The following is a 13404-nucleotide window of genomic DNA, read 5'->3' on the forward strand; positions in this document are numbered from 1 at the left end:
CAATCACAAACTAAGTAACTCATTTTAATATAAAACACAGGCACACGCAAGCTCACACCCTCACACGCACACATTCACAAACACACAGACACAGTTGTATGCATCATCCCACTTACACACAATGTTCTACAGTGACACACAGACAAACATTGAGACTATTCCATGACCAGGGGCTTGAGACAGTAGCTGTCTCAGTCTCCATGGACATCACACTGTCTCAGAGGCTCAAGGTTTGCTTTCCACTACAGCAGGTAGCCCTGAAATTTCCCTAGATGTTAATGATTGTGTCTTCCCTTCCACCATCTAGATTCTCCTCAGAGATGGCCAGGACTCCAGAGTTCAGGTTCTCACATGTTGTGTGGCTTTTGGGCTAAAACACACCTGAAACACTGAATGGCTGTTGTCCTTGATCACTTGATCATCATCTGCATTTTGGTTGATGCATTTTTTTACCTCATTTGAATAAAATAAAAGAAATTAATGGACTCTACCTGGGCCAAATGGACTTCTTTCTGTTTCTCTTGGTAGCTGCAAATGTAGCCCCAAATATGACAGGATCCAATAAACACTGCAGCTCTTAAAACACTTTCTTGGTCAGCTGGTCTAACAGCATAAGGACCTCAGGAGAACAATTATATTATGGGTCTAATTCTGTACCCACTGCAGACCAGTTTATTTTTATAGACCAGCAGCTCCAGTCTATCACAACCTATGATTATCCAGATGGAAGGAAACAGTCTTCAAATTTTTATGACAGATGCGGTAAGATAAACTGATATTTCTGTCATTTGTTTTCTAGGCCCAGGTCTTGTAGCTCCTGGCCACGGGGCACTGTGGTGCTCTCTGATTTGGGGCATTTGAAGGATACTGGAAAATAGTATTGTCCTCAAAACGGACTTTCTTTAGAGACTAATTTTTCTACTATGAAACAGTGGCATAAAACATCTGGTATAATACTCATATGGGACTGGAGAGACTGAAGTCAATTCTCCCATTGTTCTCCTGGGTCTCTGTCTGGGCAACTGTGAAAAGACAAAGCACTGCTGGATCCCTGCTCATGTTCTTACGATCATGTCTCCTATCCCTAACAACAGCTACATTCCTTGTGTCAGGCCATAATATGCAGTCTCTCATACTGGGAAATAAGATATCCAGAACTTGGACAGTGGCGTTAGCAGGTTCTCTATGGAAAAAAAAAGAAACCACAAAACCTAAAAACATCCCATGTGAAGATAGGAGTCAGTTTCTCATTATAAATTACTACCTATCAAGTTTGGGCTTTATCTAAATTATTCAAATTGTCCCCATATGGCTGGTGGATATCCTTAAAGGGTGTCATTTTTTTGTTAGACAAATGTGATATCTATCACTATCAGCTCAGGCACTTGCTGAGAGGTGCTAGGTTAGTCTGGTGGAAGGTATCTGTGCTGAGTCTTCATTGTACATGTTAGGGAAAGTTTTGATATAAAGAGAGAGGACACTATAACTTGCGTAGCAGTATTAATTAAACTGAAGAAGATAATCATACTATGAGTTCGCCATACTCACTTACCCAGTATAATGGATTTCCCTTTACTTCAGCTGTTGGCTTATTACCTTAAATATTACTGCATTTACTTTTATTTACAATGTTTTTTTATCTTAGGTTATTGCCTGATTAAAGTAAGCACAAGTAAAATTTAAAATTAACAATCAATCACCTGTAGAAATAACATAAAATGGGCATAGTGAAATTTAAGGAGAGATGCCAGAATTAAACAAATAAAGAAACCCATTGTGTAAGTTAGAGTGGTCAGTGAGGACTGAAATGATGAGAAGCTGGTGCTGAATGATATATGAAGAACGTCAAATATACTTGATATTCAGAATGCTGGTCACAACAGTGAAAAAATCTGTAGAGTGGTCTGCGCAGATAAGAAATTAGAAAGTGATAAAGTCACAAACTTGCAACACCAGGAGACATGCAATATATTCAGTATTCAGCTCTCTCTGTCCTCTAGGAAAAATAGGTTATAACTGCATGGAAAATGAGACAAGTAGTTTTTAAGACAATTCTCGAGAAAAGTTGCTAATAAAGTTACTCAGATGATGTTCCGACACAGGATTGTGGAGGAGAAGTTGACCTGTGGTGGTCATTGTCAGCTATACGGGATGGTCAACTTGGCGGACTCCTTTGCCAATTTTTTGTCCACAAGAGAGATTACGCTGTAATGTGCTATGTTGCAGATGAGTTTCTTAACCTCACACCATGAGAGGAACATGAGAAAAAAGAAGATGAGAAAACTGAAGACCACACTACATCAACTACATTCCACTGATGAGCACTCGTCACACAGAGGCCCAGGGATGAGCAGGGAAGACGAAGGGGCTGGGAAATATCATCCACAAAGGGACACCTCCAGCCTGCTTGACGTCCCCATGCAAGGAGGGGTGAAATGTTTGTTCTCAGCTAATGGTGGCTATGTCAGGACCTCCACAAGCTTTGAGAAATACAAATTTGTATGAACAAATGCCCATACTTTATTCAGAGGGAATTTTTTTACTCATAATTTATTTCCTCTCCCTAGCAAGCACCGCAGAAGGATGTTTCCATGATTCTCCCTAATCTTTCCTCAGTTCCTGGTGCACTTCCTGGAGGAAAAGCCTGCATGGGGGAGGGAGCCCTCCTCATGTGCAGCCCTGAGGCTGTCCCATCACCTCACCCACCATTGCCCTTCAGTCACTTTTTAAACATTCCAAACTAATTTTCCTGAAATGTGTAGTATTTGGCAGTGTCTTTCCCAGATAAGAAAATACTTAAGTTCTGTTTATCCCTGCAGGCGCGTGTCCATTTCTGGAGCTCAGGTGGTTTTTGAATGTTTAGTAGTGGATAATTAGTGGGAGGAGGTTTGTGTGCATCTTGTCATCTTCCAGAGTGCACCCCAACATGGCATTGACACTGGCAAGCAAGCAGATGGGCTTGCTCAGCTGGAGAATGGCAGACATTGTTATAACCTGTGACCCCAATGAGGCTGTCCCTCTACAAGCCCAATCAGGCTCATGCCTCTTGACAATGTGCAGCCAGCACAGGACACCAGTGTCCACCTCAGGGAGGGGCCTTCCAGGTGCCCACCTTCTTCCTAAGGGGGAGCTTTTGTCCCTGCCTGGATCCCATGCATGTGCTTGCATTTGCTGCAAAAAGGGATTCATCCATAAACACCCCCCACGAGCCTACAGTGTAGGTAATCCATCTACAGGGCCTCATACATGACATCTCTCATGGTCAAGGTCTCCACTTCTCATTAAAGAACATTCATTGTAGAATTCACTGGAACTTGCTGGACTTTTAGAGGCATGGATTTGAATACCCTTACCCACTTTCCCTCTAATATCATTCCTAGAAACCCTCTGAAAATACCTCTGGTGCTCCAAGATAATTTATGTTTGTTACACCACGGGATCACCAGGAAAAGAAAGAACCAAAGTGTCCATGTAGGTTCATCATTTGTAACTTGCTGATATGACTCTGGTGCAGGATGCAGATACTGGAGAAGGCTGTGCCTATGTTGGACGGGGATTCATGGGAGCTCTGGTACTTTCTGTTCAAGTTCACTGTTATCCTAAAACCACTGTAAAATAAATTTTATGCAACAACAGTAGCAGAGACATTCTTGGAAGACATTTTGGACATTTTTCAGAATCATACTTAGTCTTACCATGTGATCAAATAATCTTGCTCAAATTATTCATCCATCTAATTTGAAAACTTGTTCACAATAATGTATTCATGGGAATGTTTGTATCAGCTTTATTGATATGGTTTGACTGTATCCCCACCCAAATCTCATCTTGAGTTTTAATAATTCCCATGTGTCAAGGGTGGGGTCAGGTGGACGTAATTGAATCATGGGGGCGGTTTCCCCCATACTGTTCTCGTGGTAGTGAATATGTCTCATGAGATCTGACAGTTTTATAAACAGGAGTTCCCCTGGCACAAGGTCTCTCTTGCCTGCTGCCATGTAAGACATCAGTTTACTCTTCCTTCATCTTCTTCCATGATTATGAGACCACCCCAGCCATGTGGAACTATGATTCCATTAAACCACTTTTCTTTATAAATTATTCGGTCTCAGGTATGTCTTTATTAGCAGCATGATAATGGACTAATACAGGGCCTTTCCTAATCTTTGAATTTTCTGTATACGGTGACTCTTGAATAAAATATTTATTATAAAATTAGAGTGTGTCCTTGTTTCTATTGATCCTTGTCCTCAGTTACTTGACCCATTTTCTAAACAACTTTAAACCTCATCTTCCCTGTCATCTCCTCTGCAGGAACACAGCTGCCTCCTCCCTGCAGTTTCTGACACTCTCAGGATGTGGGTTTTCACATTGTGTCTCTCACACAGTAATACATGGCCATGTCCTCAGATCTCAGGCTGCTTAGCTCCATGTAGGCTGTGCTCATGGATGTGTCCCTGGTTATGGTGACTCTGCCCTGGAACTTCTGTGCATGGCTTGTGCTGCCATCACTAGGGCACACCAATCCCATCCACTCAAGCCCTTGTGCATGGGCCTGGCACACCCAGTGCATACGGTAGCTGGTGAAGGTGTATCCAGAAGCCTTGCAGGAGACCTTCACTGAGGCCCCAGGCTTCTTCACCTCAGCCCCAGACTGCACCAGCTGTACCCGGGACTGGGCACCTGTGGAGAGGACACAGGAGTGGATAAAACCCCCTTTGACTGGACCCAGTCACCTTAGTCCTGGGGACTGAGAATTATCCTACCTGCAGCTATGACCACCAAAAACAGGATCCTCCAAGTCCAGTCCATGGTGAGGAGCTGTGCTCTCAGGGGCTTCTCTAGAGGACGTGTGTGGTTATTGGGTGATGCTCTCAGGGCACAGACATATCTGTAGTGTTCACCTCAGGTGATTTGCATATTCACAAGAACTACTACTTCATATCCTTACACTTGATCCAGCATGAGAAAGAGAAAATAGATCTCACATGAGCCACACAACTGTGGGATGCTGAGGTACAAGTCCTCATTCTTATTTAATGTCGTGTTTCCCTTTATATGCCCAGAACTTTGTGAAGGGAGAACTTCTCCACTAAGAAGGTGACTCACACAGGACATAGCACATGGACAGCCTCCACCCTTTCTAGGTTTTGCTGTCTGCAGTCTTACTCTTGGGATCTATGTGTCTTCTGAAATGTGTACCTTTTGATTTAATAAAATCATCCCTGTTCTTCATCTTTTTACTAGGAAAATATCTCAAACCAGTAATAATTTTGCCTTTTAAATGTGGTTCTCACTGAATTGTTGATTTATTTATTTCTAAATGTATAGAGATAATAGAAATAGTCTTTGCAAAATTCTAATTTTAGCATGTTATAATTTTTTGGTTTTCAATAAAACAACACTCAGTTCTCAGAGAAATCCCCTCTGCAGCCTCACGTGCACCAGCTCTGGGGCTGGAGCCTGCTCTGGGTGGGTCCTGGGTGCCCCCTGCAGCACTGCCTCTGCCCTGCATGGAGGTTTCCATTTGGGCTCAGAGATGATTTATCTCTCAGTGTTTCTAGGGCTATAGGAAGAGGTCATGCCCTAGTTTAAAATGCTCCTTCAGTGACACCATATGTTACTGACACCATCTTTTGAAAACATTGACCTTAGGAGACCCAGTGAACTCTAAGAAACCATCAGGGAGCCCTTCCCTGGAGCTCAGGATGCATTTAATCAGTGGACACATTGTGAGCCCAAAAATTTTGAAGGGTTTTGGGGGATGCTTTATCTTGTTTGGTCTCCTGCAATTGAATATTACATCTAAGAATACCTGTAGGTATATATACTTGTGGATGAATGCCCACTCCATGTCTTCTTTTTCAATAACACACACACACACACACACACATACATACAAACACACACAGAACTAGTTGATTTTTACAACAGTGGGCCTCTAACTTGCCATTTTTTCTAGTATCTTGCAAATGGGGAGCACCCCCTACATGGATACTAGACCTGAGTATATGACTTCCTTCTCCAAACAGAAGTAAGGAAAACAGTACAGAATTGGAGACGTAGCAAGTGTACATTCATCATGTTTGCATATTGTCACCTGAGAATACTGCAGTTTCCCTAAGAGAAGTGACTCTGTGTCCACCAAGGGTTGAGTGACCCGTTCATCAAGCTGTTGGTGTCAGAAGCTTCCAGTTGCTCTACTGTCCTTGACTTTTTTCTCCCATTGTCTTTGCATTGCCCTATGTTCTCCTCCCTATATAGAGTCTCTGCATTGCCACACTCATCTTCAATATAGATTAATTATGCTGATGAGAAGGTAATGTGTGAGGATTGTATTTTTTTTTCTTTTCTTACAACTATAGGCTTTTTCATTCAGTTAAGAGGTAAACAGATTAACACTGGAGGCTATTCCATTTAACTAGCCCAAGTTCCTATTCCACTTTATATATCCCTTCCACACTGCCATACATCTTGAAGAAATGCTGCCAAAAGACTTTGCTTCTAACTTCTTAGCAATAACCTTCAATGAATTGCTTTCAAATAAGTTATTCCTAACTTAAAATTTTATTGCGTTCAAAGAAACTCGTCCCTCTAAGAGGCTTCCACATATGCCAATAGAACATTCCACCACTGACAGGAGGGCAGAGTACCAATGATTCTAATTACAGGAGCTACTCCAAGGAAAGCTTCAGTGATATTTGCGTTGTCAGATTCGGTGCTTGTTAGGGCAGAAGATGGTGAAACTAACAATGCAGAGCACACTCTGTCAAATGACTGCATGTTTGGTTGTTTTAAAAAAATCTTTGGTTATCTTTAGAGACAACATTTTAAACATAATGGAATTGAAGGCTGATACAAAATGTATAGAAACATGCACAGGAATAGACAGCCAAGAAGCAAAGTGGAACTCAGTGGAAACCTGGCTACATTACATAGCTCGTTTTGAACCTAACCATATTTATCACAAAACAACTGTAGCACAATAACACTTTCCTTCTCTGGCTCCCAAATTTAAGTAGACTCGTGTCAGCCTTCCCTAACACTGTAATCATTCTTTGAGAGGGCCGGAATATGTAAGGTAGTCCCAAACATTGACAAAAATGTTAATGTCAAACAGCTTCACACTGTGAGGATGACATACTTGAAGACAGCCAAGATGGCAGCACCGATAATTCCAGAAATAAAGATTGTGACAAACCAGGCTATACAATATCACGAAAGAGTCAAGTCAACAACTTTCTTGGATTAAAGCCAGGTACAAAGGATCCCATGTTACAACGTGTTGTACTGATGGGGAGGCCGATATTTGATGCAATCACCACAGTGAGGGCAGGAGCCAGTCCAGTACCGAAGGCACCAGAGGGTGTTACAGTGTCAGATTCTTCCCCATGGCTTGAATCACTCTCCTCCAAACCCACAGACTAATGCAGATTTCAACACCACCAGAGAGCAGAAGCCATACTGGCGTCACCACTCTTGAGGAAACATTTCCCATGTTATAAACCAGATATAAAGCCACGAGAGAATTTATTGCATTGCTGATGTCATTACCACCATAGGGTAATGACCTCAATCATGTTATTGTAAGAAAGTGGGTGATGTTTGACATGCTTTTTACATATTAAAGCAGAAACCAGAAGCAGCTTCAGAGATCACCAGTGACCTGACACAAGCAGCAGGAATCTCATCTCATTAAGTGTAAGTGGCACCACACAGATATAGCTGAACATGCAGGGACACAGAAGACCCATTCCACAGGACACCCCCCAAAATTACAGTGAATCTAATGGAATTATAGAAAATCATACATGATGTGCATCATGACCAAGGTCTCCACTTCTCATCAAAGGACATTCCTTATGGGATTCACCAGAACTTGCTTTCTTTCCATAGACATGGATATACCACTAAACACTTAGGGAACTTACCCTCTGGAAAGGGACATAGTAAATCAGGAGTCACAGAATGTATAGGAAAATATCCGTTTTATGAATCCTCTAAAAAAGAGCCCAAATATGAATAGCCCCACCCACTTTTCCTCTGAACTGGCATCATTCCCAGGAACCCACTTGTAGTGTTATACCCAAACGAGTTAGAGAAAATGCCACACTTTGAGATGAATTAAGAGTCCTTTATTTAAGCCGGCGGCCAAAGAGACAGCTAACGCTCAGAATTCTCTCGGCCCCGAGGAAGGGGCTTGATTAACTTTTATATCTTGGTTTAGGAAGGGGAGGGGAACTCAAATACAATAATTCTACAGAAGTAAAAACATGCAAGAATCAAAAGAAGCAAATGGTTACAGAGTGATAAACAATTTAAAAGACAAATGGTTACAAAAAGCAAGGGTACCAGGTGCAGGGCTCTAAATCCTTGATTTGAGTTATATATAGATGCTATGCTGGGTACAAACTCAAGGGTTTATGTTGTTATCTCTTTGAGAAAAATCCTGGTAACTTCATACATTGTTTGTTCCAGTACCTTATCCGTTAATTGGGCTCCTTTGAAATGCTGAGGATCTGTTTATACAGGTTTACTCCTTGAAGAAGGGCGTTGGATAAGGAGCCTTAATGTCTTGTAAATCAAAAGATCAAATGGAGCTTGTCCGGCTTTCCCAGCCAGGGAGAGTCTACTCATATGGGAAACATGGCTGGCAATTAAGGAGACAAAAGAAGGGAAAACTTAAAGTAGCAAGCTAGAGTAAAAAACAAGATTAGGCATTACAGTAGAACCTATGGTGCTTCAAGATAATTTGGGCTTGGTATGCCAAGAGACCACCAGAAGAGGAAAGAACAAATCTGCCCATGTAAGTTCATCCATTGTAACTTATTGATGACTCTGGGGCAGGATGGTGACAGTGGGGAAGGCTGTGCATGGTGAAGCAGGGGCACATGAGAACTCTCTGCACCTTCTGTTCAATTTTGCTGTGGTCTTAAAACTACTTTTTAATACATTTTATGTAAAAGGAGTGGCAGAGACAATTTGGAGTACATTTTGGCCAGATTTTAGGAATCATATTTAGTCTTAGCCATGTTACCAGCAATCTTGTTCCAAATTATTTATCTATCTGATTTTAAAACCTATGTCTGCACAAGGCCTCCATGGGATTCTTTGCATCAGCCTCACTGATTGCTGTCTTTACCACTCTGAATTTTGCATATAGGGTGACAGCTGAAAGAAACATTTCCTATGTAGAGTGCATCCATGTTTCTATTACATTCCTCAGTTGCTCAGCTCATTTTCTAAACAACTTTAAACATTGTAAGCCCTGTAATCTCCTCAAATTCACTGCAGCTGCCTCCTCCCTGGGGTTTCTGACACCCTCAGGATGTGGGTTTTCACACTGTGTCTCTCGCACAGTAATACACGGCCATGTCGTCAGATCTCAGGCTGCTCAGCTCCATGTAGGCTGTGCTCGTGGATGTGTCTCTGGTCATGGTGACTCTGCCCTGGAGCTTCTGTGCGTAGTTTGTGTTACCATTGTAAGTGTTGATCCATCCCATCCACTCAAGCCCTTGTCCAGGGGCCTGTCACACCCAGTGCATATAGTAGCTGGTAAAGGTGTAACCAGAAGCCTCGCGGGAGACCTTCACTGAGGCTCCAGGCTTCTTCACCTCAGCTCCAGACTGCACCAGCTGCACCTGGGAGTGGGCACCTGTGGAGAGGACACAGGAGTGGGTGAAGTCTCACATGACTGGCCCGGTTTCTCCCTCAGCCCTGGGACTGGGGAGTCCCTTACCTGTTGCTGCTGCCACCAAGAAAAGGATGCTCCAGGTCCAGTCCATGGTGAGGAGCTGTGATCTAGGGGATTCTCCCAAGGAGGGGTGTGGTTGTTGTGTGATGCTCTCAGGGCACAGAGATATCTATATTCACCTCAGTTATTTGCATATTCATGAAGGATGCTATTTAATAGCCCAATTCCTGCCCCAGGATGAGAAAGAGCAAATACATGACACATGGACGACACAATTGTAGAAGCTGAGGGTTCAAGCCGTAATCCTGTTAGAGGCGATGCGACCCCTACACATCCCTGAACTCTGTGTTGACAGAGCTTCCCCCACTGGAGAACAAGCTCCCCCAGGACATGCACCTCACTTTGAACCCACATTTGACTGTCTTATGGGCAACTTGAATCATTTCTAGACCTTAATATGTGAATGTGCTATTTTGGGAATGAGTGTGTTTCTCCAAAAATTGGACTTATTTATAAGAAAGGATCTCCTCCTGACCTCCAGCTGCTTACTATTAAGATGTCTAGGGGAGTTTGAAATCCTCATTGTAAAAGTGGTTCTCATTACAACATCGAGTTTCATAAATGCTGATAATTAAATAGGGTATTTATATGAACATCAGCAGTCTTTCTGAAATACTTATTTTAGATTTTTTAAAGGAAGTCCCAGGCCCTAAAAGGAACCTCTCCCCAGCCTCCTGTGCTCCTGCTCTGGGGCGGAAGCCTGTGCTCGGTGTGTCCTGAGCGCCCCCTGCAGCCCCGCCCCGCCCCTGCAGGGAGGTTCCTGTCTGAGCTCACAGAGTATATTCCTACCAGTGTCTCCAGCCAAGTATAAAGTGGCTGTGCCCTGGCTCAGAATTCTCCTTTAGTGACAGCCTGTGCTTCTCACACCATTTTTTGAAATAGTGAATTGGCCTTAGGAAACCCAGAGAACTGTGCAGAGAGACCCCAAGTAAGATCTCATGCATCACCAGGGAGCCCTTTCCTGGAGCTCAAGAGGCACTGAATCATTGGACACACGGTGAACCCAAAAAGTCTTCAGGGGTTTGGGGGGGCTCTTATTTCCTTTAGGGTCCTGCAGTTGATTATTGCACCTGAGAACACCTGCAGGTGCAGGTTGATAGAAGCCCACTCCAACTCTGCTATTCAACTCACATGCGCGCACACACACACACACACACACGATGGCTAATTTTCACATTAATGGGCCCTATGTTTACCCTATTTTTCTGGTATCCGTGTTAAGGAAAGCACTCCCTACACTGGCACTAAGGCTGAATATGTGTCTACTTTCTGCAAATAGAAGTAAAGATATCAGAATGCAAGTGGACACTTCGGAAGTACATGCGCATTGAATTAATTTTTTTCACTTTGGAACCATGCAGATGCCACAGGAAAAGTAAATTTGAGGCCAATGAGGGTGAAATCATTTCCTTTGTGCTGAAGTTCCTGGTATCAGAGGCTTCGAATTCTTCTATTTTCCTTAACATATTTCTCCTATTTCCTCCTCAGATAGAGTTTGTGCATTGCCACACTCTCGTATTTAATCCATGTTGACTAAACTGGTGAGACGTAATGTGTGGAACACGGAAGCATTACATGTTCTTACAGTTGAATCTTAATGCTGTGGTGGTCTTCTTCCTCTGGGCTGTGCCCTATACAGGAAGTCTCCAGAGGTGAAGCTGATTTTTGCTCTTTTCTGGCTGGAACATCACAGGAAATTTTCCTTAAATTTACATCTATTGGCTAATTTTACCCATTTTCATGATAAAGGAAGGCTGCTAGTATGGGCTTGTAATGGGGATGGATTACCTTTCCCCACATAGATGAGGATCTAAAAATGCCTTTCCCATGGTTTGTGTGTCTGAAGAAAGTCTGGGTGTATTTATTAGAGATTTGGTTTCCTAGAAATAGAGCCATGAAGGGATCTATGTGGATTCTCACCCTGAGAACCTGGAGGTTCCTGGAGGAAAGGGCGATAAGAGTATGGGGGTGGGGCTCCCAAGATCTCTCACCCTCTTGCTAGTCCAGACATGCCTTTTATGTTTATTTAGTTCAGATTTTCATATAACAAACCACACATCCAGGCTCATTTAAATTCCCCATACTCAGTCCATATTGGAGCAGGAGCTGAGTATAATAATTAAGTTGAACTCAGACAAACCTGGGCCAAATCCAATTTTTCCTGTAGCTCAGAGCAGCTTTACTGACTCACTTAATTTGGAGATTATTTCATCCCTGAAAGAACTGTAAGGGTTGCTGTGGAGCCTCTGTGGGTTTGGAATTTTTTGCATCAGCCTATCCTGTAGGGTATTCTGTACAATGTAGACCTTTATACTTAGATGGTAATTATTCCTAATGGCATGGAAATAGCTGGCAGCCCTCAATCCTGTTTCTTTCTTCTGTTCACCTGAATGTTTACAAGAATCCCATGAACCTCAGGACTCCCCTTCATGGATGACTCTGAAGATTGTAGACTCAGTGCTACAGACAGAGAGAGCTAAGGGAGGATACTCAGTTCACTGATATGTTGGGCCAGCAACATAGGATACATCCGAGAATGAATCACTTTTGTCAATGCCAATAAATAATAAATTCAAGGGTCATGACTTTCAGTATATCAGAGTTAAAATTTTCATGATTCTTGACAATGAGGCTCAAACTTGATGGTTTGCAGAAGAAATGAGCTCATCATTGTTAGAAAGAAGCTCTTTTCCTAGGAAGCCAGTCTTTTAAACTAAAGCACCAGAGAGTTTAGTTTCACAATAGATAAATTGTGAAAATTTATCTATTGGAGAAAAATAAAATCAGGAAAACTGGTCTCAAATAATTGAAAGAAAGCTTATAAGAAATTTTTATTAACACAGCCATGAAACTCCAGTTAGTCAAATTTGTTGGTTCATTTGTTACAACTCAAGAAGCAATTCAGAAGTCTACACAATTGGAAGCCTACTCCAACAGAGATAATTTTTCCTGATGTGAAAAACAGACCAGTGTTTATAAAGAAAGAGTTCCCCATGAGATCTACAACTTACACAGATTTCTGTAACCTGAAGAAGTTTTGCTAAAAGGATTATCCTCTAGATATCTATGTATGCAAAAATATATTGCATATATTTGTATAAGATTAATCTGTACCAGCCCTTGGCACATTAAACAAACTTCATGTAGACATGATAACTTTATCACTTACTGTGCACTCACACTTTACTGGTTTCAGAAGTTCATCACCCTTGTGATGCAGCAATAGGTTCCTTTGAGAATATGCTGTTGCTTCAAGTGAACATGTTCTAGATCCTCACTTGACTTCATCATTTCATATTGAGTGTAGGTGGGTCTATGACTGAAAACCCAACATTTTTATGCAACAGATTCTCTTCCTATGAGATCATCCTGAAACCTGCCAACAGCCTCCATCATGTATGCTTCCAATGTTTTGCTTTTAGGAAATAAGAGGTAAATTCATAATCCATCCAAGCTTTAAGGTGAGAATCCTTCCTGGCCTTCCATCATATTTAGTAGAAACTCTCATTGAGAGCCATAAGCAAACGCTGTTTATGGATCATAACTCAAAACCAAAACTGTTTTTCATAATGGCTATACCATTCTACATTTCCACAATTATGGAAAGCAACATAAAGCCTCCTAAATTAATTAAAACTGGAGATTTTATA

At 42.1% G+C, this 13404-nt stretch overlaps 1 pseudogene and 1 gene segment (V, D, J or C); both read right to left on the reverse strand.

Moving 5' to 3' along the window:
- Window positions 1-4366: 4366 nt before the first annotated feature.
- On the reverse strand, window positions 4367-4812 carry LOC467635 (putative V-set and immunoglobulin domain-containing-like protein IGHV1OR21-1). The segment is given in 2 exon segments: window positions 4367-4683; window positions 4767-4812. Coding segments are annotated over 2 exon segments (363 nt in total).
- Window positions 4813-9297: 4485 nt separating this feature from the next.
- On the reverse strand, window positions 9298-9914 carry LOC107972291 (immunoglobulin heavy variable 1-18-like; annotated as a pseudogene).
- Window positions 9915-13404: the final 3490 nt, after the last annotated feature.

The sequence above is a fragment of the Pan troglodytes genome, chromosome 15 (genome assembly GCF_028858775.2).
Source record: "Pan troglodytes isolate AG18354 chromosome 15, NHGRI_mPanTro3-v2.0_pri, whole genome shotgun sequence".
Taxonomy (NCBI): domain Eukaryota; kingdom Metazoa; phylum Chordata; class Mammalia; order Primates; family Hominidae; genus Pan; species Pan troglodytes.